Source organism: Diplotaxodon limnothrissa, linkage group LG12 (assembly GCF_057381915.1).
Source record: "Diplotaxodon limnothrissa isolate DT_005_m linkage group LG12, D_limnothrissa_male_GT1.1, whole genome shotgun sequence".
Taxonomy (NCBI): domain Eukaryota; kingdom Metazoa; phylum Chordata; class Actinopteri; order Cichliformes; family Cichlidae; genus Diplotaxodon; species Diplotaxodon limnothrissa.
In genome coordinates this window covers 23,488,742-23,514,935 of record NC_140607.1, presented here as the reverse complement: position 1 = coordinate 23,514,935, position 26,194 = coordinate 23,488,742, and the positions used below count along the sequence as shown (strand labels likewise).

At 40.9% G+C, this 26,194-nt stretch overlaps 1 protein-coding gene across 4 annotated transcripts in view; it reads right to left on the bottom strand.

Moving 5' to 3' along the window:
* Positions 1 to 6,216: 6,216 nt before the first annotated feature.
* agtpbp1 (ATP/GTP binding carboxypeptidase 1) overlaps positions 6,217 to 26,194 on the bottom strand; it is a 28,424-nt gene continuing 8,446 nt past the window's right edge. For 2 of the 4 annotated variants that reach the window (XM_085367354.1, XM_085367356.1), the window contains 22 exons: positions 26,062 to 26,125; positions 25,708 to 25,854; positions 25,177 to 25,308; positions 24,913 to 25,006; positions 24,763 to 24,800; positions 24,277 to 24,485; positions 23,979 to 24,156; positions 22,034 to 22,128; positions 21,518 to 21,634; positions 20,457 to 21,223; positions 20,286 to 20,369; positions 20,034 to 20,123; positions 19,717 to 19,865; positions 19,440 to 19,527; positions 17,387 to 17,531; positions 16,838 to 16,988; positions 15,788 to 15,968; positions 15,444 to 15,573; positions 14,940 to 15,071; positions 14,245 to 14,421; positions 12,312 to 12,463; positions 6,217 to 8,420 (listed from right to left, as the gene is read on the bottom strand). In XM_085367354.1, the coding sequence (XP_085223480.1) occupies positions 8,258 to 8,420; positions 12,312 to 12,463; positions 14,245 to 14,421; positions 14,940 to 15,071; positions 15,444 to 15,573; positions 15,788 to 15,968; positions 16,838 to 16,988; positions 17,387 to 17,531; positions 19,440 to 19,527; positions 19,717 to 19,865; positions 20,034 to 20,123; positions 20,286 to 20,369; positions 20,457 to 21,223; positions 21,518 to 21,634; positions 22,034 to 22,128; positions 23,979 to 24,156; positions 24,277 to 24,485; positions 24,763 to 24,800; positions 24,913 to 25,006; positions 25,177 to 25,308; positions 25,708 to 25,854; positions 26,062 to 26,125 (3,483 nt within the window). In that variant the 3' untranslated portion in view covers positions 6,217 to 8,257. Of the gene's footprint in view, positions 8,421 to 12,311; positions 12,464 to 14,244; positions 14,422 to 14,939; positions 15,072 to 15,443; positions 15,574 to 15,787; positions 15,969 to 16,837; positions 16,989 to 17,386; positions 17,532 to 19,439; positions 19,528 to 19,716; positions 19,866 to 20,033; positions 20,124 to 20,285; positions 20,370 to 20,456; positions 21,224 to 21,517; positions 21,635 to 22,033; positions 22,129 to 23,636; positions 23,679 to 23,978; positions 24,157 to 24,276; positions 24,486 to 24,762; positions 24,801 to 24,912; positions 25,007 to 25,176; positions 25,309 to 25,707; positions 25,855 to 26,061; positions 26,126 to 26,194 lie in introns of all 4 variants that reach the window. The other 2 variants (XM_085367357.1, XM_085367355.1) reach the window with 2 other exon arrangements.

The window sequence follows — 26,194 nt, the reverse complement described above, 5'->3', positions numbered from 1 at the left end:
ACACTGAACGCGTGCCTGAATGTGATACCTTCGTTGCTGAGTGGGACCATTTTTAACCATTCAAGCATCTTCAAAAGCACTTCTTCCTATCATGCCTGTAAGTTAAAGTTACACGCCCGAAGTCCAACTTCTCCTGACCAAAAAAGCGCAGACTACCGTTCCAAACGGTAAGGAGACTCTAACTCCTAGCTTCATTCCAGGATGCCCTGTACCCCACAGTTAAGCCAAACTGAACTAACCCTGTTCGCCGACAGGTCAATGTCGCGCGTCCACGACAAGGAGGGAGCATAACCTCCGGGCTCTGCGCTTCCTAGCAGACTCTAACTGCCGTTCTAGAATAATTTATAATACTTTGAAACAACAATCAACACCCAAAACAAGTGTATGACTGAGGCAGATCGACCCTGATGGACAATGGGGACTCTAACCCACAAAATGACCAACCAAGGTCTGACCTAATGACCAACCGGGACTTTAACCCACAAAGTGACCAAATTCCCTACCAAACTACTTGAGACTCTAACTCAATTTCTTTGGGACTTCAACCCAGTATTTAAACTTTTCCTAGCAGACTCTAACTGCTTTAGCAGACTTTAACTGCTTCAACTTTTTCTTGGCAGACTCTAACTGCTTTAGCAGACTTTAACTGCTTCAACTCATGAGATTTTCCATCAAAATCAAAACAGACATCCACCAGTAATTTCAGTGAGTAGACTTAAATTTTATCATATCCAATTTGGCACACTTTGGAAATAATTCAACAGGTAGTGCCTTACCTTTGGATAAGCCGGCTTATGCCCACTCACTTTGACCACTGGAATTCATGTCTGCCCGTCAGACCACCTAAGACCAAATTTCTCCATCTACACCTCCAATTCTCCCTCCTCAACCACCGGACGAAGCCCCCAAATGTTAAGGTTCAAAATTGAGGAAGGAGAGTACAAACCACCCTTGGTCCAGAAGCTCTTGGTCAAACAATGATTTTTAATTCACACGTGGGAAGATCACTAGAAACAGCAATTGATCTTCAACTTAATCAAAGCATAAACAGATATTTATACCGTCAGGGCTTAAATTTAATGACGCCCCTTCAACGTCACAGATACATTTTATACATAGATCAAATCAAAACCACAATGACTTTTGACACCGTTTAAAAGAACAATTGTCTTCTATCTTCATAACAGGTGCTTCCTGTCACTGCCGGATGCTCGCTTGTCATCCTGACACCTCAGCAGCAGTTCTGTGACAAACTGCTCTTTTTGCAACCCCAAGCAAAACATGATTAAACTTTCACCTATAAATGATTCTCTAACTGAGTGTGTGTGTGTGTGTGTCTGTGTGCTAACCACAATTGCACCCTGTTTCACCTCGCGACTAGCTCCTGACCTCTAACCAGACAGAGAGACAGAAGCCACTCTGATATGTAACAACTGAAACTATGTATGTGTCCTCTACTAAATAAATGTTTTAATCAAGAACCCCTACTAAAAGCTTAATACAAGAATATGAACATATAAAAGATATTAAAATGAACTGTTGTGTAAGCATGTATTGCAATTCCTTCTATGTTCTAGTTTTCCCTCAGCATGGATCATCTAGACACTCTCACTAGGTGAAGCTTTAGACCATTAATGAACCTGAACATCAACTCAAATAAGCACAGATATGCATTGTGTATAAAATAGTTAGAACTGCACCTGGAATACAAAGTTAACATTATCATAAACATCTTAAGGCCATCTTAAAGCTATCTGTTACATTGTTAAAGCAATGATCAATTTGAATAACCTAGTAATTCAAATGGCCTCGTCTGGCCTAAACTACAGATTATATTATTAATGCAATGGTAATAATGATGATTATTTAACAATAGCAGTAAAATAATTTCCCTGCTCCACACAGCTTATACAGTTTAACTCTTTGCTGCGAAATTCTAAAACTGAATCACAACGAGATCAAACGCACACACAAACACATGCACGCAGAGTTATCCTCCTGTGACATGCAGCCTATACACACACGTCTTTGTCAGGACGTCCTTTGTGGACTTGTACCTTTTCAGGGGAGCCATTCTGTCCCTCAGTGGGACCACCAGTGAGTTAGAGATGCTGCCAAGTCGGACTCTGGCACTAATTGGCTCCACTATTAGAGGCTCACAGAGCCACACTTAGACTACAGAAATAAGCTCGTCAGTGTGAGGATGGAGGTTGGGCACGGTGCCTGCATGAATGCATGAGACGAGGAGAGAGACAGAGGGGGAGAGAGATTACTAATTAGGGGTCTGTGATGTACATGAGAAACCTACAGAAACAGTTCAAAACCCTCCACCCTGTAAGGCTCACACACACACACCTTTGCGCCCGTTGGTCAGGGCAGTTAATTAATTGGTTGGATGGTACTGATGCTTTCTGCTGTTGGATGGAGGGAATAGGGGGGTCTTTTGTCTGATGCACTTCAGTTGCTCTGATTGACAGCAGGGACAGGAAGTGAGGGCGTGGGGCTTAGAGAGGAAAAGAGCTTTTCTCTCCATGCTGCCTTCCTCAGATTAACATTCCCCTCCAACTCTCCAAATTCCTCTCATCCTCCTTTCTGCTTTTCACTCTCTCCCTCCCTTTGCTCTGACTTTGCTCCCTCCTGCATCTTTCTGTACAGTTATACCAATTTACATTCAGTATCATACACTACTGATTTTCAGAACACATGCACTGGCTTTTGTTGCCCCCCCCCCCATTCTCCCTGTGTTCATCTCCTCAGAAGCAAGAGATTTAAAAAAATCTCACAAGAAGTGATTCATTATCTACTTATAGATAATGATTTATTGATTTATGTGATTTATGTGATTTATTTCTATTAGCACAGAAATAAATCACACCGAACCAAACCCAGACGGAGATTTGCTAACTTGACCTGATGGTGATCTTGTGACCTGACCTCTGTCATCTATGTTTCACAGGTTCATTTGCAACACTTTTTTTATTTTTATTGAAGCTTTGATGGAAACTATACAAACACATACCACTGTAAGGGTCTGCCGATCATTTTCTAGTCCTCAGCAGTGACTTGAGGGCTGCCGTGCTTCAGGAGGCTGAGTGAGCAGAAAGGATTACATCATCAGATTTTCAAAACCTCCTCTTTCCAAACTGTGACTGGCGAATTCGTGTGGGAACAGAAACATTATCTTTTTTTTATTATCCTCATAAGTAAATCTGCCTAAAGAGGAACAAGGTCCTCTGCTTCTTTCCTTTCCAGATATAAATATGATATTATTATTATAATTAGGGGAAAACATGACACACGTACAGGGTTCGTTTTCCACTACCAAGCATTTTGTGCTGTATATCTTCCAGCATGCCTGTAGGGGATGTTTAAAGAATTAGCAAGTCGCTGACCTTTTTCTGATCTGTTTGGATTTGTGGATGTGAAAACTTCTCAGTGCGTTACAGAGAGGTGAGCAATGCACAGATGACGGCGCTAAGAATAAAGAAAAATAGTCTTCTGACAAATAAATGACTGCATAAAGGATGAACTTATAGCACATATAATTAAACAAAACTTGCTTTTTTGAGGATAACAGGAGTACTAAAAGTGCAGATCCGTGTCATTGTTCTTCCTGTCCTCGTTTGTGAATAAAGCTCTTTTTAAAGAAATTACTGTGGGACAAAAGGATTCTAGCCTTCAGCACAAGCTCATTTCCATGAGTTAGAAAAACTAAAGTGGATATCTTCCAAAGTTTATGTTTTTTGTACTCAAGATTCGGCCTGTATTTCTGTGCCTAGCAGTGAAGAGGCAGAAACACAAGCAGGGAATTTAATTCCTAAGACGACCTAGTTAATTTGTCCAAGTCAGACTACAAAGGCCTCATATTAACATTGGCTGAACTTTAAAATTATTTTCTGCACACATAGCAAAGTCGTGAGCATGCAGGGAACAGGGTAAATGCAGGCTGGGGTGTTGGTGTGTCTGCCTCTACCCAGTAGTCAGGCAGCAGCTTCTGCTGGGGTACTACTGTAATGGGGTTGTAAAGTACTTTAAAGATTTTAACCATCTTTTTTTTATGGTGTAGCTATAACTAAACTTGGTTTTATACTTTGCATGTTTGTATTTGGCTTATATGCTTTTATTTTGAAAATTGTTGCTAGTGATACTTCCTACCCACGTCTCCCAATTAAGGCAATGAGGCACATCTGACCTAAAAATAAATAAATAAAAGTGAGACTAGGCCAGGATTGGGCGTCAGCACAGCAGGCGAGCCACAGCAGAGCAGCCGCAGCAGGCATCAGAGACCCAGCAGAGCAGGGACGGGAGCAAAACAGACATCACTGGGAACCCCATAGAGCTGTTTCTTCGGAGCCAGCGTTGGACAGGTAACAGGCAATTTACACTGAAATCCTACTGATGAATGATCAAGTGTATGCCTGCCATACTGCTACAATGGTATCTAGAGCCTTTGTTTTAAGATGCATGTCGCCGTGGACACAACGCACTGCTGGACTATTTGCTCTGTGTGATTTTAGTTTTGGCTTGTACTCTCTTATATTAGAGAAGAATCTCTCTGTACTCATTCAATCATCAATCATTTCCTAACTCTCTCTTTTCTTTTACATTTCAAATGAAAAGGAATGAAAAGCGGAGTCAACGCTAAAGTGCCGAGGACTGCACTTCCTCTAGCAGCTACTTAAGGCTATCTCCAAAGTAAGCCCACAATGACTCCCAATGGGACCAGAGTACAATCACAGCCAGTATAAAGGATTAAGCCAATGCGTCCCAACTCCGCTCCTGATTTATTAAGTTTCACAGTAAGATCCATCCCTCGATCATCACATCTGGCTTCAAAACTCAACCTGAGGCTTCAAAACAGGTGTTCACAAACCAGTGGCTGACACCATGGTAGCATAATCTCTTCTGTGTCGGAGTTGAATCAGCAGTTGAAACATATCACCAGAACTTACCATGAAATGCTACGATTTTGTTCACTTTTTTCCAAGCTCTTCTTTTTTTTTTGTCCCTCTAAACACAAAGTTGAACCACGCAGTTATAGCTTCAGTGACAGTCACCGTGTACTCCCTTTCTGACCGCCCGTGACATCAGGAGAGTCCAAGTTGATGGGTTTTTGCAGTGCATCATCGTGAAAATTTTCACCAAATTTGAAAAAAATGCAACAAATGTGCCTCGATTTGTCCAGACCAAATGAAGTTACTCAGTTAGACAAGCGTTTTAAAACTTTGCCCTGTATTTGATAGAGAATAATACCCGTAATTTGTTTAGATATCGAGGGTGATGTTTACTCTACAATTGTGGCCCCAACATATTAGAAAGTATTATTAATGTCAACAGGTTAAACTAAAGCAACTATACAGGATTCTGGTTTTACAATAGATTTGAAGCAACATGAATCTCTCCAGTAATCCATTATTAACAAGCTAACTCCCCCCCCCCATCGGCTGACTGAAATGATTTGTGTGCATGGCGCCAAAGCTGGACGGGCTGTTTATATACAATCACTCTAATGCTGAGATTTAGAAGAGTGTCTGTCAAAGACATCAAGTGAAAAACCGCTGTATATAAAAGCTTAACTAGGATCTTAACCACAGTTTAATGGACTGACATTCTGAAGTCTTGGCCTCTTTTGAAGCCTGAAATGAACATATTTACATGAGGCTGGGTGCTGATCTATAACTATGCCTAGTAATCTCAGTTAGCAGCGCTGATCTATAGCATCTGTGGATGCCCTGCACAGTCAATTAAAAAAAAAAAAAAAGTAAATAATGCAACTTCGACTTCTTGGAATATCTGCTGGGACAGTTAACCACACTGCAAGCCACATCATTTGTCAGATACAGGACCGTGCAAATGACTTGACACCCCTCATTTCTTTATATTTTGCTAGCAAAACAGGAAACGGGTGCAGTGATTTATTGACACCAAAACCAGAGTTTACAAGCTTGAAAGTCAACACAGCCTGAAAACGTTTTTTCCTTTAAAAAAAAAAAAAAAAACAGAAAGAAAAGAAGCTCTTTTAATGTGTTTTGCTTCTCATATCTTTAGGATCAATTACAGTTGTTTTATTAAATTCAAAGAGAAATGTTTCCATGAGGACAGATTTTATGTGAATTTCTTGCTCACTCAAGTTTCACAAAACACACGTCAGTATCACAGTGAAAAGTGTACAGTTCAGGAACAAAAAACTAAATATGAAATAAATAAAATGCAGCAGTTTACCATATTCACATTTTATTTCCCATGTATTCAGTCTTAGCTTTTATTTTCTGCAGTACAATCAACTTAAAATGAATAACTATCCCAACAAACGCAGCCCAGCATTGCACATAAGCTGCAAGAGACAGAAACATGACAGACACGTATCGCATATTATACTGAAATTACACGTGGATATCCCTCAAACACACACACACATGCACACGCACGACAATAATGCTGTGTTTCTAAGATGTCCCAAACAAAACTTAAAAGGAAGCAAAGGACAGAAAACAGAGGAGTGAAATGGGTTTAGAAGGAAAGAGAGGAGCGAAAAAATTATTGGGGGAGTGAAGCCGAGTTAGAGTGGATAATCAAATTGAAAGCAGAAACACACTTTAAGAGCATTAGCTGAGCAGAATAATGGAATAACTTAAACTCCTGCAAATGTGCACACACAGTCTGCACCCACACAGAAAAATGTACGTACAGGAAGCATCACACAAAAAATACTTAATAATTTAAAAACAGCAAGCAAAAAACAAACAAACAAATCAACCTGTACAACAGAAACACATCTCTATGAGCAGGAAAAAAAACAATTTGATACTCGGCACCATCTGTTTTTACACATGGGTCTGTCCTACACAACTCCACAAAATATACACACAAGAGGAAAGAACAACGACGGGAAAAACATTCCAGTATAGACAAAAGAGAAGTGTTACCGTCGAGCTTTGGGCTGGGCTCAAACAAACGAGGTGACTAAAGATGAGGTTTCCACACTACTCGCATTCACTTTGTCTTTGTTCTGTGTGATTTGTGTTTGTCCAAAGTGCGCAAGGGTTTTCTGCTCTCTGTGCAGCTCATGCTTTCTTGTTCATCACTACTTTGTTATACTAACACGGTTCATAAAAAACAATGAAAACACCGACATGTGGATGCTATACATTCCACCTAAATGTGTCACTGATGTTAGTTTGCAGTGTTTACATCCACGTTTTAAATACTGTACAAGGTTTGTCTTTATAAAGACGTGAACATTCTGCTTGTGTGTGATATGAATAGCTTCGGTTTTGGATAAAGCAAGGCAGAGAGCACATGGGTGATCGGCCCACGTGTCACGTTGCCAAAGAGGGAAGGAAGTAAGGTCACGGCTCAAGTCTGGTTACATCTGAGCTGGTTCTTGTTCAAATGATGTTCAGATATGACAGCTGTTTGATCATCTGTGCATCCCATTTCAACAGTGATACCTTGGCTTCTCAAAGAAAAGAAAGAGACAAGCAAAGAAGGCCTGAACAAACTAAATGAATACAAAGTTAAAGTGCAGGGCAACAATAAAGAAAGCTAGAAAGAGGAAATAAGAAGGCAGGCAGATTGGATCTCGGTGCTGGCCAGTGGAGGAGATCCAGTTTCCCTAAATCACCTGCAGAAGTGTTTCTATCAAACACAGCGTCACAGATGAGAGGGCTTTCAAAGCCTACAGAAGCCACTGGCTCTATTATACAACTACAACCTTGGCAGAAAGCTTCAGCGTGAGTTTGGAAGTGATAAAAAAGGAGCAGCGAGTGGACCGGGGTTCAAGTTAAATGTCAAAAGTGCCTGCTGGTTGCAGCCCTGTGCAGCTATATGTGAATCTCAGAGGCTATATGGTGTCTGAGGTCAAGGCTTACAGTTCATGATGATTAAATTCTGGTAGTGAAAGGTGAAAACATTCATTAGAAGCTTTATTTTTTGTATTACTGTAGCTTATATCAGTCTATCTGAAGTGAAAGGCAGGTGGAGTACCGTTAGGAGCAGCACGTCAGCCGCATAGACAAGAGTAAATCTATCAGGTCGATGCACACCTGTGTGGTGCTTATGTAGCATTTGGATTTGTATTTACAGCAGGGTCAGGTTTAAATCTATGCTATTTATCCAGCAGTCAATGTGAGAAGTGTTGCTATGTCACCTGTGAAATCTTTAAATTTAGATCATCTAAAAGCCCAGGCACCGGCTGTTTGTAAGCTCAAACTGCCAGGTACAGATGAGATTAACCCCGCAGCGCTGATCCCTGCGATTAGTACGAGTCGGACAGTTGATCAAGGTGGTCGGGATTCTCGTGGACGTTGTTGCCGTGCTCGTTTTCGGGCTCCGCGTCCTCATTGTCACTTTCTGCGCTGTAGTCTATAGCCTCCAGAAAGGACGGCTCGTCCTCCTCCATCACATAGGTAGTTGGGCTGCTGGGTAACAAAATAAAGAGTCACTGCCACGCGTGTCATGGATGATGGTTAAACTGGAAGAATGGCAATGTTCAAATTGTGAAAGCACAATCAAAACATAACAGGAGCTTTCATTTAAAAATAAATAAATAAAATGTTTCTTTATTTTGTGATGTTTTTAGTCAGAGGCATGATTTAATTTTTAATTTAAATAATATACCAGTAAGACAGGTCATTATTTTTATTGCTGATGGAGTTTGTGATTATCTTGGATTCACTATTAAATTTAGTCAAAGACAAATTGATTTTTTTCCTCAAAGTTTGATTAAAAAAATATTTTCTAAATGAAAAGGCAGCAAAAAAAGATCTGAGAATCTAGATTTAACATTTTTGCTTGATATATGACTTAAATGACCGATATATTCATAAAACTGCTGCAGTTTATGACCTTAAATATGAGGAAATGCTCTCTTTCCTCACATTTCTACTGTTAAATGCCACATAAATAATCAGATCCTGCCGGTAAGAGTAATTGCTTAAACACAGAACAAGAAGCAAACGCAAACTCTGCAAAACAATTATACATATTAATATAACATTTATAAATCATAAAAACGTAAAGACCGCTAACACACATTAAATGTCTGCTTTGACCAATGAGGCAGTTGGGTTTTTTCTGTCGGTCTTAATGGTTAAATGCTTGCTGGTTCTTTGAGGTTTTAGTGGCTTTAGTGGGTTTTTAATGGTGTTAATGGTCTGAAATGTGATCCCAGGGAGACAGTCGATCAGGGGGGCTCAGACAATGATCTCCCACCAAGCTCGCCTGAGTATGAGTGGATGAGAGAGACAGAGACAGAGAAATTACGCATCAGTATATGTACAGCAAACGTGTATGTGTATGAGGTAATGTGTGCGTGTGTAATGCTTGTTGTCCAAGCAGATAATGAAAGCAATGTGTCAACCATTTCAGGCCATTACAGAAATATCAAACCAATTCTCTCTCACACACACACACACACACACACACACACACACACACACACACACACACACACACACACACACACACACACACACACACACACACACACACACATTTTGTGTATCCACCAAATTGCAGTCATCTCCATATACCGTCTGTCTGAATATACAAATCCATATATGTTCATTAAAACCCAAATCACCCTCAGTCACACAAGGATAAACCTCCACATCTGCAGAACCTTCTAAATCGTTCTGGTCCTTTCTTATGCGCACAAAAAAAAAACAGACCCCATTGCTCGTATCCACCCATTTAAGCACTCCAGTTATTTGAAGACACATCCCAGTGGCCACAATATCATCGTTGTGATGAACTCTTAAATGGTAAGTGGTACTATACCAAGCCCCACGAATAAAGCCATAAATCCAGGATGAGAGCGACCAATCCCAGAGGGTACTAATGCCCACACACACACACAGCCACACAAACACTTTTGGAGTCCCTTAATGATCAGACACATAAATGATGAATGAATATATCAATATGAGAGTAGAGTAGGTTAGTAACAGAGAGACAAGGAGATGCAGGGAGAAAGAGATGTAAGCATTAAGTGGTTTGGAATATAGAGCCATCACTTGGATTCGACTTCTTTAACAAAGCAGAAGCTAATGTATTAAAATAAGAAATGAAGATAACCTTGGTGGTCACGGCTTGGGTTTGGCCAAGCTTAATAATTTATTGGCTGTGTTGAACTAAGTACAATCTAATCTGTGGCGACCTCATATTTCTGAACTGGTCATTTCAATCGAGGTGATTAGATAATGCATGAAGCTACTGGGTGATTTCTTTTTCTTCTTTTAGGGTGAAGAGCAGTGCTGACTCACTGTCACTTGCTAAAATATGGATGAAGATGCCGAAAACTTGAGTGCAACTATGGTTTTTGAATGAGTCTGTATTTAGATGTGGACACTAAATTTAGAGTTAAAACTGCATTTTTTTCCTAACCCATAAAACTCTGATGTAGATTAGAATTTTTCTAAACTTTAGTTAATGTTGGTTTGTCAGACAGATACGTCATAATTTCCTAATTATAGCAGGTCCGCTGGGTTCGGTGAGAAAAGTCCGACAGTCCAACATGAGGCCCGATTAAAAGGTTAAAAATAATTTTTCTTTAGAAAAGGATTTAAATGTGGTAACTTGTCACGCATCTCTGGGATGCTTTCAGAGAGGCTTTCATTTTTAATACTGCTGCTTGGGAGTCTAGTTCTATTTCCATACTTCTAACCACTTCCATATCTGGAATTTCGCCACAGAGCTCAAACTTGTGCAGAGACGACAAAGATTGCGGCGTGTGATGACAGCTGGGTCTCCGGTTATACCCGAGCAGTTTCCAAACCTAAAGATGTACGTCAGTTTAAGGTCACCCCACACGGTGAGACTGAAGGCTGAGTTTTCCTGCAAGGTCCTGAGACGCCTGAGCAGGTGCACTCGGTGATCCGAACAGTAATACGTGGAACTGTGTGACGGCGTACGCCGCACTGAAGAGGCACAAGTTTTTTGCCACCACAACATAATCATCGCTCACCACCCTTCCCACTCACCAGACTTGGCTCCCTGTGACTCTGTCAGTTTGCCCGAGATAAAAATCTAATTGAACAGCTCCCATTTTGACACACTGGAGAGGATCCAGCGCGCATCGCCGACGCACAAGCGCGAGGGACAGAACGAGACTTTCAAGGAGCAATCTTAAAATAGCAGCCGCGCTGAAAACTGGTCCGGAGGTGCACGAGAAGCCAAGGACTGCACCTCATATAGTCTACGACAGAGTAAAATAGAGAGCAGCATCAAATCTATACATGAACCATCTATCTATCTCTATATGAAAACATCAAAACAAATACCAAACGTGGTAAGTTTTCTTTTAATCCTATGCCTGATACTGCAGTTGTATCCTTTCCTTTACTGCACTGGGGAATGAGAGCATAAGAAATGAAGTTACTGTACACTACTGCAACAAACTGAACACGTTGACACAAGAACTATAAAGAATATAACTATAGAATAAAAAGGCAGATAAGATTAGAGTTCATCTTAACAGCTGAACTATAAAGACATTCAGTTTTACCATCCTTTGACACTTAGGCTGTATGAGGACACGCTGTGATACTGACTTTAATAAACTGCTTTCCCACTTTGTTGCAAATGTATTCCAGCTATGGAGGGAAGCTAATCTCCACGTTCCACGCACATGTACTACCCTGCACCATCAACTACTTCACGCGCCCCTTAACAACTCTACTGTGTAGGTGTAAATGGTTTTATCAAAAGAGATCTTCTGGCTGTTTTAAGAAATAATGATGCTACTGACAATTATTCATGACCACTTCCCTCTCAGACCAAAGTTTTCATTATATTCCTCGCACATGATCATTGGTAGAATTTCAATGATGCTCACAGCAGCCCTGCATAAATGGTAAATGGTAAATGGCCTGTATTTATATAGCGCTTTACTAGTCCCTAAGGACCCCAAAGCGCATAAATTCAGGCCTTCATTTGTTTCTTGAGTAGTGCTTCAGAGCCAGAATGACAGTCACACCGTTGAGAATCAGCGCCGAGGGGGAACGTGTCTAGCAGTAATGAGGATATTTGTGCAGATAAAAAAAGAAGGCAGTCTGTAATCATTTCCAGGTAGATTTATGGTCACAGAAAACATTATCAATATCTCAGATACCTTGAGAAGGTTGCAAGAGGACAAGAACTCAACAGCTAAGAAACAAAAAGCTGAAAAACTTAAAACAAAAAGGAGAAAAAGGTTAATGAGGAGAGTAGTTTTTGTTTGCTGTATTGTTTCAATAAGACCAAATTCCACAGCTGTGTGTGGCTTGTTCAGATGACTGCACAGAGTCATGGCTTTTTTCCACAATACTAACCTGACCACTTTGGACTGTGTCCCAATAATATCGCTCTCCAAATCCAGTAGGTGTTGGTGGTTCCGGAGCCCGGTCAGCCTCTTCAGCCTCAGCAGTGCCACGCAGAACTGAGCTCCCATCTCCTCCAGCTCTCTGGTGCCGATCTGAAGACCCTGGAGAAAACGCTAAATGGTAAATGGTCTGCACTTACACAGCGCAGTTCTTAGTGGTTCTACAAAGTGCTTTAAAATGTGTTTCTCAATTATCCTTTCTCAAACACACTCCAATGACGGCAGTGCTACAGTGCAAGGTGCTCGGCTGTGATAGCGGGCGACTTGGGGTTTGGTGTCTAACACCAGGGAACTTTTGCAAGTGGAGAGGGTTGGGATTGAAACACCAACCGTGAGATGACTGGACAGCCCGCTGTACCTCCTGAGCCCAAGATTTTAAACTCGATACGTTCACCAGAAAACAAACTAAAAACTCACACACATACTCGCAAGTACTTTCAATATACTGACATATTCAAAAATAACTGCAAAGGTCAGAGTGAAATCTAGTTTAAAATGACTGCTGTGGGTTTTCTAAAGCTGCTCTGGAGCCTGGGGATAGAGTCATTGTCCAGCTTCAAACGCCCCAATTCTCGCTGCGGCCAAGCACTTGGTAAGAAAACTTTTCATGTGGAGACATGATCATTTATTTCATTTTCAGGGACACACATTCAAACACATATGCACCCCTTCCTACACCCACACAAAGTCTGCACAGTTCATTCGTACAAGCAAATGCAAACAGGGACACACTAACCTTCAGCTCACCCCGAATCCCGACCCCTCCAAAAAACCCTTCATGTTCTTTCCCTCCCCCCAGAGCAGAACAGAAGGAGGAACATCTAAACTTGGCCACAGACATATGCAGCCACAAATCAGGAGACATTAGTTCCTGCACATCTGGACAAAAACTTTCATGAAAACCAGTAGGGGTCTTAATCAGAGCCAAAATGGCATTGTGGGACTCAGTGTTAGATGTTGACATTGGCAGGAATCAATAGGAAGGAAGTCAGCTGGGATGGAACACCATGGAGTTAGAAAGAAGAAAGGGAGGCAGCACAGTCAAAAAGGGAAGAAAGAGAAAGGACTGAGAAGAAGCAAAGACAAACAGCACCGCAGCTCCACCTGGTGGGCATGCAGAGGAGCAGAGGGGCACCTCCCTCTGAGAAAATGACAAGCTTGTTCAAAAGAACATTTTAATTTCAGGGTCATTACTCTAAGCTACAATAAAATGCCCAAGTCTTTTATTTGTCCATACAAAGGATGGGTACTGTTAAGATCTTACCTGCACTCTTATTGCTGGATTGCACATGTGTTAATGTAAAATATAATCATAAGTTTTACACATTGCCAACCTCACCAGAGTAAGCAGGTGGGGCTGTTTGGTAATGTGCCTCAGGTGCCAACAGCTGCAGTAATCTCCCTACAGGCAACTGTATGAATAACTATGAGCGATTATTTAATTATCACAAAATTAACTGTTGGCTGGAGCTTTTCATTAAATAGGAACATTAAAAGTAGTGATTTAATTTGAAGTGGAAACAACTGTATTTTTCTGCATGGGTGCAACTCACTGCTCTGCTTATTATAAGAACACTGTGTTCGAAATTCGTTCCAGAGGTGGGCGGCACCTGCTCAAATGAAACCATTTCTTCACAGTCAGTGAATTTTCATAAAATGTAGCAAAAGTTAGTTTTGAACAGCCTGTCCCATCTACATGACAGGACAGCACAGAAGTGTTGTCATGAGAGCAGAGCTCTTACAGCTCTGTTAAAATGAAGTCTAAATTGTTATTATGCTAGATAAAGACTGACTGTACAGTAGCACTCTTTGTCTAGTATCGGTACCAATTTAATACTAGTGTTCGGTAGCAATCCATACTGAATAAACAAATATACCCATACCTTATATTTGCCCTGATCACAGCCGCAGAGCGTGCTCTCCATTGTATAGCTGCGTTGCACTCCGATCTCTCGCCAGACAACCACGCGGGCGGTTGCCTCTTTGGAGCGCTCCACAACAAAACTGCAGCTAGCCATGCTGAAGGCTGGAGCGATTTGGGACAGGATCTTGGGAAGGGTCTGAAGAACATATAAAAAGTGTTTGAGAAGTCTGAATGTCTTTGTGTAGGCGTGTGCGTGTGTGTGCTAGGGGTGCAGATGATTAAATAAAGAAAAACAGGAATCGATAAAAGCTATAGTTATGCAAACCCCCAAATTTGGGGTTTTCATTCCCAAATGCAGACAAAAACATTTTGATGTTACCAGTTTTTTTTGTCTTTGCAAAATGAGTTTAAACCCATTTGAATATGTTTATTAAGACATGGTGACAGTGTTAAAGAAAGTCAACAAACAGAACAGGTAACATTACAAACATGTACTTACTAAAATCAACATCTTAAATATAGTTAATATGTAGCATTAACTATGTGTTGGTGTAATTATAAGTCGACTGATGGCATGTCTTTTCTGGAGTAATACGAGCACAACTTAATAATGGTGATTCAAATTCAGCCCAATTAATATCCACTGATATGTTAACTGTACTTTCAGAAACTGGGCAAGTCTAAGAGAAGTTTGTGTGTACTGCTGGCATTCACCCTGTATCCAAGGTCCTCGTGCAAGTCGCTCGATGTAGCACTGATATTGGACTGCCAAACTGTCTCCTTTACGCTGCAGCCGTACATGAACACATTCTTCTTCCTGGAATGACCGTGGTAGTCGCAAAATACCTGTGCATTCACACACATGCACACACATAGACGGAAAAGAAGTACATTGAATAGTTTTTTTTAACCATGACACTGAGACTCGAGTTATAAAATAATGACTTTCTCTGGTCAGTTTGCAAAGAATAACAGCCTCACCCCTCTTTGTGCCTTTACGTTGCCACCCATTGCAATATACCAGTAAATAAAATTATATGTAGCAGAGAGGCGAGCACAGGGTTTAGTTTATGGTAACTATATGTGTAATAAAATAATGCAGTTATTTACAGATGTTAAGCAGCCAAACAGAATGTGCAGCTGGATGGAGAAAAAAAAAAATTGTGTCGCAAAGTGGAAAACGCCCCTAGAGTAATTCCAGTTAATTAGAGGTCATACCAGTGGTGCCCTCTGTATGTGTGCAAGGTACTGCAGCAGGCTCTTAGTGTGGTAGATGGTGGGGTGGAGCTCAGGATTGGGATTCTGCCACTGGCGATTCAAATCCTCCCCACTCAGAGAACAACGATGACTACAGCAGAAAGGAGATGGCAGAAGAGGGGAAGGATACAGAGTGGAGCACAACAGAGCAACAGCTAGAGAATCCTTCAAGACAAGATTTGATGTGTGTTAACGTAAAGCTGTGGCCACCGTGCAGGCCCAGGCTCGGCAGAGTGTGTGTCGTTGGTGTGTATACTTGAGAGTTATGAGCGTGCGTTAATTTAGTTCCATTTCTTTTTACTCACTTCCCATTTATAACTCCATCAGGGTTGAGCATGGGCACTATCTTGAAGATGTAGGCCTCCCTCAGGCTGGCTGCCAGTGGGCTCGTGCCCATTAAGAATTCCAGTGTGCCCTTCATTACCCAGCTGGCATTGGTCTCTCCGGGGTGCACTCTGGCAGACAGGAAGATCAATGGACGGTTCCCTGAAGAGCGAGAAAGGAAAAAAAAGTGCAACACAAACATGAGCACAGGGAGATGGAATGAGAAGGAAAAAATCTTCAATTTTAAGTTTTTTCAGAGCAGAAAAACAACATCAGTGCAGTGCAAAGCTATTTGGAAAATAAGAGTATGCCCTGATACCTCAAGGCTGTTTTACTGTAGTACTAGTCATTTCTATCAGTTACTGGGGAGGTTTTTCAATTAAAGGACCCAAAGAAATTATCACCAACTAATGACAGATTACTTGTGATAAAATAACCTCACGTGGATCAAAAATCTACCCATTAACAGACTCTGAAATAGTTTTATCTGCTTAAATAGGCTACAAGATACTCAAGGAGATTCATAAAAGCAAGTAAGTTGGACTTTCAGGCTCAGTTTACTTTGTTAGACAGACTGCTCCCAGCAGTCAGGAATAATCTTCATTCTAAGGATGACAAATTAGGTGTATCTGAAAGGCTGTTTTAGGTGATTTAATCAGAGTGTCTGGCAATGAAACACTTTGGACTTCTTTTACATACACACGATTCCCATTATTGTGATTTTGTTGCGCATTTGACAATTTTAATTGGATAATTCAATGATTTCAACTTTCTACAGCCCAAATAAGTTTGAACTAACTTTGTTTCACCAGAATAAACCTTCAATATCAATACTTTCCACAAGTTCCTGAGTGCAAACAAAATGATGAATCCAGCAGTTTGCAAAATCTATCGACTCCAGATTTTTCTGACATTTAAAACCACACAGCACTGCTTCCTTGACATTTATTGCCAACTCTAGAGAGAGCTATATAGCTTTAACCAAATAACTTTAACTAAATCTCCATATGGATCTACATTTATTTACTCACTAAATTGACAGATGTGATCATTTGAGTTGGACTCGGGCATGGCAGTGATGGTAAGAAGGGGGCAGATGTTCCCCCCGAGGGTTTCGCACAGCACGTCCTGTCTCAGGTAGATATGAGGGGTCCTCAGTGCCTCCAGTTTGGCCAGGTGCATCTGCGCAAAATGACAAATTGCAGCTTTTAAACCCACTCCCATCCACAGCTTCCATTTGAACCCTCAGAGCTTTTGGATGTTTCTATTTTTACATGTTATGGTTGTATTATTCTACTGGCTATTTAATGAGCTGATCACAATTAAGTGATTTAGATTGGGTTTAAGCTGAAGTAATTCCGTGAAGCAGCTCTAGACATATGCAAAAAAATGTAATGTACCTATTCTCTTGATAAGTGACTGAGAGTAGACTGAGAGCTAATAGTGGTCTGCATCAGGGTTCAGATTACAGGTTTGTGATGTAGCAACAAAGGAAGAGTGATAATTACTGTACGAGCGCATGCTAAGACCCATTTCAGTATTCTTGAGGTTACACATGTCTTCTAGTGCTACAATAATACCTTGAGCGTAGAATATGTATAAGGGTAATGATAGGCAAAGTAGCAGACGTCATCTTTATGGCTGAAGGTTGTGCTGAAGGTCAGAGTGAAATACGATTTTCCTTTCTGACCACCAGCTGCGATGGAACTCCTTGCAAAGTGATTCCTACGAGAAGCAAGAACACTTCGTGAGTATCTGTTGAACGCCAACAACACACACACTCTAGTTCTTCATTAGAGATCTCTGCATAATCTTTGCAGGACAATACATAGGAAACTAGTAAACGTGGAATCACAGTCAAAAAACACTTGAGCAAGTACTGGAAGCTATACTAGAAGTTGTAGTATGGAATGACTACCTGAATCCACTGGATGGCACTGCAGTTATTTTTATAATAAATATGCCTGGCCTAATGTGAGCTGTGGAAAACTAACCAAAAGAGAAAGTTATAGCTTTATTATTTCAGATGTTGCATGAAGTGAAGACACCTGCTGTGAAATATTATTTATGCTTCACTTGATTTAAAGAATGGATTAATATATATATTGGAATATTCAGCATATATTTCAATTCAATGGTATGGACATAAGACATTGCAGGGGCCTGTGAACACTGTTAGAGATAGAAAAGCCTTTGGATGTCACCTGGTGCTTGGATATATGTCCACATTTAGTTGCTGCTAAATTCATTTTGATTAGCCCAACACCTCTTGAATGACACTAGTCTCTCATTTACCTGAGTTTCTTTTAAGTTTCTTTCACCCTTTTCCTAAAATTTACAGTTAAGATGAGAGAAAAAGGTCATAAACAGGTTTGCTCCTGCTGTTAATTTATTAGAACTGTCAAAGCAAGGTCTCTCCTCTGGGGCGAGGCGATGACTACACTGTAAATCCTAGTTTTCTCTGAAAATATACCTTATAACTTTTGTCGCTGAAGCTATAAAATATATGATCAAATGCACTCAGTGGCTACCATATTAGGTACATCTTGTGAGAATCAGGTTGGACCACCCTTACTTCTTCATGATGGAGATTTTGGTTTATATTGACATGATGGTGTCACACGGGTGCTGTACATCCATGACGTCAATCAGTTATTCCACCACATCTCAAAGGTGCTCTATTGGACTGAAATCCTGTGACTGTTGAGGTCATTTGAGGGCAGTGAACTCATTGTCATGTTCACTTGTTATAGACTATTAAAGCTTTATGTGCGTTATCCTTTCAAAGGTAGCCATCAGAAGATGATCATAAAGCTATGGACAAACAACAATACTTTAATTATTCTCCAAAGGGCCCAAAGTGTGCCTAAGAAATCCTCAACTCCTACACCTTTACACCACAAACCACAAGCCTGAGCAGTTGATATAAGCCCAGACAGATTCATGCTTTTATGTTGGTTATGCCAAATTCTGAGCCTACCCTCCGAATGTCGCAGCAGAAACTGAAACAGATCAGGCAAAGTTTTTCCAATCTAACATTGTCTAATTTTGGCGAGACCATACAAATTTGAGCCTCTGTTTCCTGTTCTTAGCAAGTGGCTCCACATGTGGTCTTATCTTGCTGTGGCCCATCTTGGCCCAAGGTTCAACATGTTGTGCTTTCACAGATGCTCTTCTGCACACCGTAGTTGTAACAAATGGCTATTTGAGGTAATTTTACCCTCCCATCACACTGAAGCAGTGTGGCCACTGCCCTTTGACCTGTGGTATCACGGCATTTACACCGAGAAAAATGCTGCTCACTGGATATATATATATATATATATATATATATATCTTTTTTGGGTTAGAGACAGCTGTGTGTGAAAATCCTAGTAGATCAGCAGTTTCTTAACTACTCAGACCAGCCTGTCTTGTACCAACAACTATGCCATGTTCAGAGTCACTTTTCATCCTGATTCTGATGCTCAGTTTGGTCGTCTACATGCCTAACTCCACCAATCTGCAGTGTGCTATGTGACTGCAATAACAAGAAAAAGTGCATCTAATAAAAGCAGCAAGTCTACTCTTGCTTTAGAGCATTTGATTTTCTGCTCAATTTTGCCCATTTCACTACAATATGATTGCACCTACTTGTAGTAACAGATGTCTGTTCCCGTTCTAACCCAGCGAGGTCTGCCACTGATTGCCTCCTGCACAGAGTACATCAGCACCTGCATGCCTACACAAACAGGGAGAAAGCCCAAACACAAAATAAGTCAAACTGTGCTGTGCAAATTCTCAAGCAAATTACAGTCAAATTTTTTTTGCTGTGCCTTTAATACAGTCTAATTCCATTTCTGCTGTATAAAAATCTTTACAACAAATGAATAAATAAAAGTTCTGTAGGTTGGACTGTTATTCTTCTCACCGTAGTTGAACTGGCTGTTTGACTTCTCACAGTTAATGATGTTGAAACGGTAGGTGGTCCCAACACGCATCCCACTCACTTCTAAGTAAAACCACTGGTGGTAGTGATTACTGTTGATGTCTGAATTCAACACAAGGTCATACTCATACCTGAAGAGATACCACAGAATAAACTCTAAATATGAGCCCAAACATCATCAACCATAAAGAAAACTCATCTAGACCATTTTAGGCATTTAACATTAGTGAAGTCACACACAGCTTACCACAGAGTGGTGTCTGTAACACTGTATACTCCATTGAGTATTAAGTACTTACTTTCTAACTTGAATTGCCTTTCTGAGGTTACCAGACTCAAACTGAGAGTTAAACTTCAGTGATTCACCACTGTCTTCAATAACAGGGCAACTGAAACATAAAAATTAATATACAGTAAATGGCACAACTCTAATTATAAGGAGAAAAGTAGCTTTTGTTAGTACCACTTAACTGCAAATGCTCAATAATGGAAACAAAATTCATCATTTTACATGAGTTTAACCCTAATTGATAAAAAGCTCTAAGGCTCACCTGGGAATGTCCAAGTCATAAACCACTTTATCCAGGATATCATTCGGGTGAATCAACCTCTCAATGTCCTGGAATATCTTAGATCTGCAGCGTAACACCCAAAAAGAAACTGCTAACAGACTAAAAGGATAAATATTCTTCAATTGCTTATTAATAAGGATGACCTCTCACCTCTGTACACCATAAACTCTTTCCAGATGGGGCTCCTTAAAAGTTGGGGCTACATGGCCAAAGTAGTCTGGGTAAGCCACTTCAGCGTACTGTGGGACAGAACGTGTCCCCTTCACCATCTCCACGTATAGGTCAGGGTCATGCAGCGGGAGGAGGAGGGCTGTGTCAGGCACCTCCAGAACCGCTCCTTCCCCTCCCTCATCTTCAGCACCCTCTGATCCACAATCTGAACCTCCTCCTCCCACGCGACGTGTAGCGATATCCCCCAACAGCAGAGGTGACTGTATGTGTCTTGTAGCACTGACTGGGGATCCCTCTTGTTTCACTCCCTTTAAACCGTCCTCTACATTCAGAGCCCCCTTGTCTTCTAGAGAGACACAATCCAGTGCATGCGGTAGTCCCTGTTCTATCATCTGGCCTTGAGGAGAATGCATGGAGGAGGATAAGGTTGTATGCCCATCTGGGGTAGGAATGTGAGTCTCCTCTTTTTTGTCATGGTCCTTGGTGAGGTGGATCGTGTCCAGTTCTAGAGATGCTAGAGAAGCAGCGGGGGTTCGAGAGGTGGCAGAGGCAGGTGGCTGTGTGTGTTGTCCTTTGATAGAGTTCCAGATCTCCTGAGAGGCTGGTGTCGCCATGTGCTTTGGGGACAGGGCTTGAGCTGTGGGCACTATGATTGGACGAGTGGATCGAGCTGAGGATGATGATGAAGAAAGGGATCCTGATGAAGGAGTAGAAGAGGCACCTTTTGAGCCTTCAAAGTTATACCCCTGCAGGAACAATATATTGTAGTTAACAGCTCATGCATTGAAGAATGTCTAGACCAGACTGCTGCCTGTCAGCCAGTAGGATTTTTAGTAAATATTACATGTTCAGTCGACACCACAAATATAATAAATAACACAATTTTGTTGAACTCTTGCAATGTGATAAACAGACTGACACACGGACACATATGCAAAGTTTTAGGCACCTACCCATCATGCAATATCAACACCATGCAAGCACAGAGTCAAGGTCTTAAAGAACTATGAGGACCATGGAGCCGTGTAGAAAATACTGACCTGAAAGTCTTCAGATAGTTCCAGAAAGAATCTCTCATATACTCTCAATTCCTCGAATGGACGACCAGGGCTCTTTGTGGGATGCAGCTTGTTCAGGTCAGTCTCTATGTCATCGTTCTGATTGACAGGAAACAAAGGAAGAAAAACTTCAAATTGCCTGTTATACATTTGTATTTGCTCTGTCAAGACAGCTCCAATCTAGTTCTTATGAGGTTCACCAGATATGGGTGACAAAGTGATTTCAGCACTCAAAAATGGCTGGTAAATTATGACTGCCCTCTACTGGAAATTTAGGAAAGTTCCGATATCAATGACTAGGTATGACTCATGAAAATGTACGATTTTGTGTTTCACAAAACTAACGATGATATTATAATTTCCAGTGATATCAAAGTTGAATTGTGAATCTAATATCACATAGAGGCAATATGCTTGCCATAGTGAACAAGTGTACCACATGTTAGTGTACTGTTGTCATGTGAAATGTCCCATATGCATGCAAGTATTTGGTATTACCAAAGTGCGATGAGCTTTCTCGTCCTCTTCATTGTCAGTATCAGTTTCTGCCTCCGTCTCCTCATTATCGTCGCTGTCATCCACCACATCATCCACTGGGTACAACACACATACGCAGAAATTATTCCCCTGACATTTCTGTTTGTCTTTTGCCCACGCTGGGGGAGAGAGAGGAGGGGGGCTTATTATTTCTGAAAATGTGAAAGAGGCCAGCACATGACCAGAACAGCAGTCCCCCCCCAGAGGATTCTGGTCAATGAGTTGTAATGCTATGCCCAGAACAGAGGAAATGTTAACAAAAAGATGTGAGCAGCCATGGTCAAGAGATGGGTGATCAAGAGAAAGAAGAGATTCTGAGCACGTTTCTTCAAATAAAAATTCAAGAGCTCACCGACATGTTTTCAGGAATATAAACGAGTCAGCACCAATCGATGCTGTAATAACTAATGTATATCACTGTTTTACAGCGTTCCTGTTTGATTCTACACTCTGCAATAAACCAAAAACAGAGGTAGTATTTGGTAACCTTCTTTTTAAAAAATACAAATACGAACAGTGCTACTTGGAAAAAAAAAAGAATGTAATAGAGCTTTTTTTATTTAAAATTTTAGTTGAGACTAAAGGCCCTTAAACACCGAACGTGTTGTGTAAAAACAAAAGAAAATTCAAAATTTTATGAATCTGAATTTGATGCGTAAAATATATAAACACAGAAGGTGTTGCGTTTTTACAAAAAAATCATCCTCAAAAAAAGGACTGTCAAGAAAAGAAAAAAAAAGAAAAGTTGAGCTGATGATGCGCTGGCCCTGATCTTCCTAATGAAGAGAAGAAAGAAACGAGGATTCTGGTTCATCCAATTCTCACGAGAACACAGCAGCAGGGAGAGTATTATGGTTTGGTCCAGGAGTGGAAGCGGTATCCCAGCCGCGTTTGTACATTTCAGGATGTCAGTGGGGCAGTTTGAAGTCTTGTTAGCAGAGTTGGAATCATATATGAGGAAGTACAGAAATCATTTCAGAGAGCCACGTTAGTCGGAGTAGTGTTCGGCTGTGTGTCTGAGGTAAAATCATATTTTTTTTAATTATTTCAATGTCGTTGCATATTCAGAATCAGAATCAGCATCAGAATACAGTACAGCTTTGGATTTGAGCTATGAATGCACTTGTTGCCAATGACCAGAGATCTGATTATTTGGATCCGAAACATCAGGAAAAATTGAGATTGGTTCAAAGAAATAAGTGTTTCAACTCCGTCGAGTAAAATAATTTGGTCCGTTTGAATGGCTGCTTTAAGAAAAGGTCCAAAAAATATATTTCTAACGCATAAAACATTTACACAATTTTACGTGTCGGTGAGACAGGGCCTTATGAGAAAAGAAAAGAAGCTCAAATGTTTCATCATGTGCCTTTGCACATGATGTAGGAAGCAAATTAGCTGAGTTAAATGCAAGAACATACGGTATGTCTACTAGTGGGAAAGCAAGACTATGCAATGTGCTCTTTATTACCAACACATGTCATGTGTTAGTTTAGTCAAGTATGATGTGAGGTGAATGAGAAAGAAATAGTGAATCTGTATAATCTGAGGGTTACGTACGTCTTACCCTTCTTTAAGGGCTTGTTGCTGAGCTGGTGACTTGTTGTTCCTGTAAGGCACATTGTGTGCAGCAGTGTCATGAATGTTGTCATTAGCCATTTAGTATTATTTATCCGTCTGTATGGTATAACGTGTTGAAACTAGCAGTTAGGACAGCAATTTTAAAAAAGTGCCCGTACTGTATAATCATAGATGGAAGGCGTGCACATACACAGTGATAAGCTGGGCCACACGCTTGTGAACTGTGTGTGTGTGTGTGTGTGTGTGTGTGTGTGTGTGTGTGTGTGTGTGTGTGTGTGTGTGTGTGTGTGTGTGTGTGTGTGTGTGTGTGTGTGTCCTGAGCTCTCACCCCCAGGAGGCTGGCTGTACAGCTGTGCCACAGGTCCAACTGGAAGTACATGAGGCAGCTGGTAGTGGAAAGCTGATTTAATGGTAGGCACAGGCAGACGGTTTTTAGGAAAACACTTCCTCATGATGAGACTCGAAGTGTTGATCAGTGGATCCAGAGTTCGCACCGGCAGACACTCCTAGAAACAAAGCCACAGAAAAATCAGAGAGCAGCTCAGACCGAAACCTGTGTATGTGGGAAGTAGTTCTGTTTTGCATGCTTTAACTTCTTGTCATTCACATGCAATTTTCTTACTCACAGTAGATGTGTTGTAGAGGATCCTCATGCCATCGGCCTCTATGAATGCCTTTCTCCCAAGTTTGATGTTGGTAATATTCCTGAGGCAGACCAGCAGCCCTTTGCGAATCAACATGTGACGATGACGTGCGTCATTGCGATGCCAATCCAGGTACAGAGCCAGCAAGGCGGGCACATGACTGCCGTCCACTGCACGACGAGCGTTAGTTTCTGAAAAGGGAATTGAAACAAGAAGCGAAACCACTGCTACATATCACTTTGCAATTGTGTGGCGGGACAGAAGAAGAAAATGAAAATAAAAGCAGTAATAAGCATATAGTATATAGGAGAAAGTCACGTGACACTAAACTTTAAGTCTATGTGGAATGATCTATTACACTTTGTGCTCCAGAGCAGAAAAGACAATAAGTGAAGTACAGGCAAAGGATTAAACAACACTAATTAAGGACCACTGAGCTGTTTAATGCTACAAACATAAATTACTCACTGGATTTGAGAAGTGCTCCAAGTGCATCCAGAGCTACCCTGTTGATTTAAAAACAAAAAAGATGGGGTCCAACACAACTATGGCCAGAGGCATATGAATGTGGCTGTTTCAGGTCTGCAAAGGAGTCAGCATTGACAGTTAGACACTCACTTGAGCAGGCTGGTGTTCTTCTTGCTGTATGGTGCTATAATCTTGAACATCAGTTCCACTACTCCATTCTTGCCCAAAGAAATTGCATTCACCGCTATTACAGTAGAAATCAAAATCAAGCACAACTTAGAAGTAAACACAGCCAGTTCAGTTTAATTATTTTTATCAGCTGCTGTCTGGGACTCTGTAGTATTTTTTGGGACTACTTTGCTTGAACTTCATTAGAGATTATAATATATACTGTGAGAGTTTACGGGGACTTACAGTTGGCCGAATAAACCCTGAGAACCTGCAGGCAGGGCAGAAGGAGTTTGGCATTCTGTAGATTCTGTTTGATCAGGCTGATGGTGACGTTCAGAGCTCCACTCAATCGGGCCTTCACACCAAACTTTCTGTCTGGACACACACAGGGTCCAATGTCCCAGCTCAGTAAATAAACAATAGAAACTTTTGATTTTTCCGTACCTTTCCTCTATTTTTGTTTCTGAACAGAGGACTTGTTATCAGTTTTGCTTGTTGTTGTTTTTCTGCAAATGGCTTAAAGTTTTTTCACTTATCCACTTAACACTGATAGCAAAGGCAGTGAAAACAGAACACTCACAAGGACATCATCGGTGTACAACTTCAACATATGTTTTAAATAAACATTACACATGTGGTGTCAGCAAAAACTTTTCAAAATGTAAACATAACACTCTTCATTTACAAGCATGATGCCCAGAGCAAAACAAAAATAAGACAAAAATACAATCACTGGCTCATCCAGTCTGTGTGTGTGTTGGACTGCGACATTACCTTTTGGGCCAACCTTGGCTAAGAGTGAGTGAAGCTGTAGCATGAGCTCCTCACTGGGAGGCAACTCTTTGCTGGCAGAGGTCAGGATCTGGAATAATATTCCTGTTCCTCCTTTGGACACAAACACTCCCATCCTGCGACCCCTGCCTGAGACAGAAAAGGGTTGAGAGCATGAGAACCACATGAACTAGATACTGTAATTATTAATCCAATCAAAAAGTGTAATTTAACACCATGTAACAATTTATTGGTAACAAAAATCAAAAAGTTCACATGTTTAGCAATTGATTGTGTTGTTAGAGCATGAACAAACTCGGTGAACAAAAAATAGAAGAAAAAAAAAACTCCACTCACCCACAGTCAGCAGCTCACTAAGAATATACAAGATGTTCAGGGTGGTCTGAACATCTCTGCTGTTCTGTAACAGTCACAAATAATACATTAGTTAAAAATTATTTGCACGGTAAATCTGAGAAATTTGTGTAAT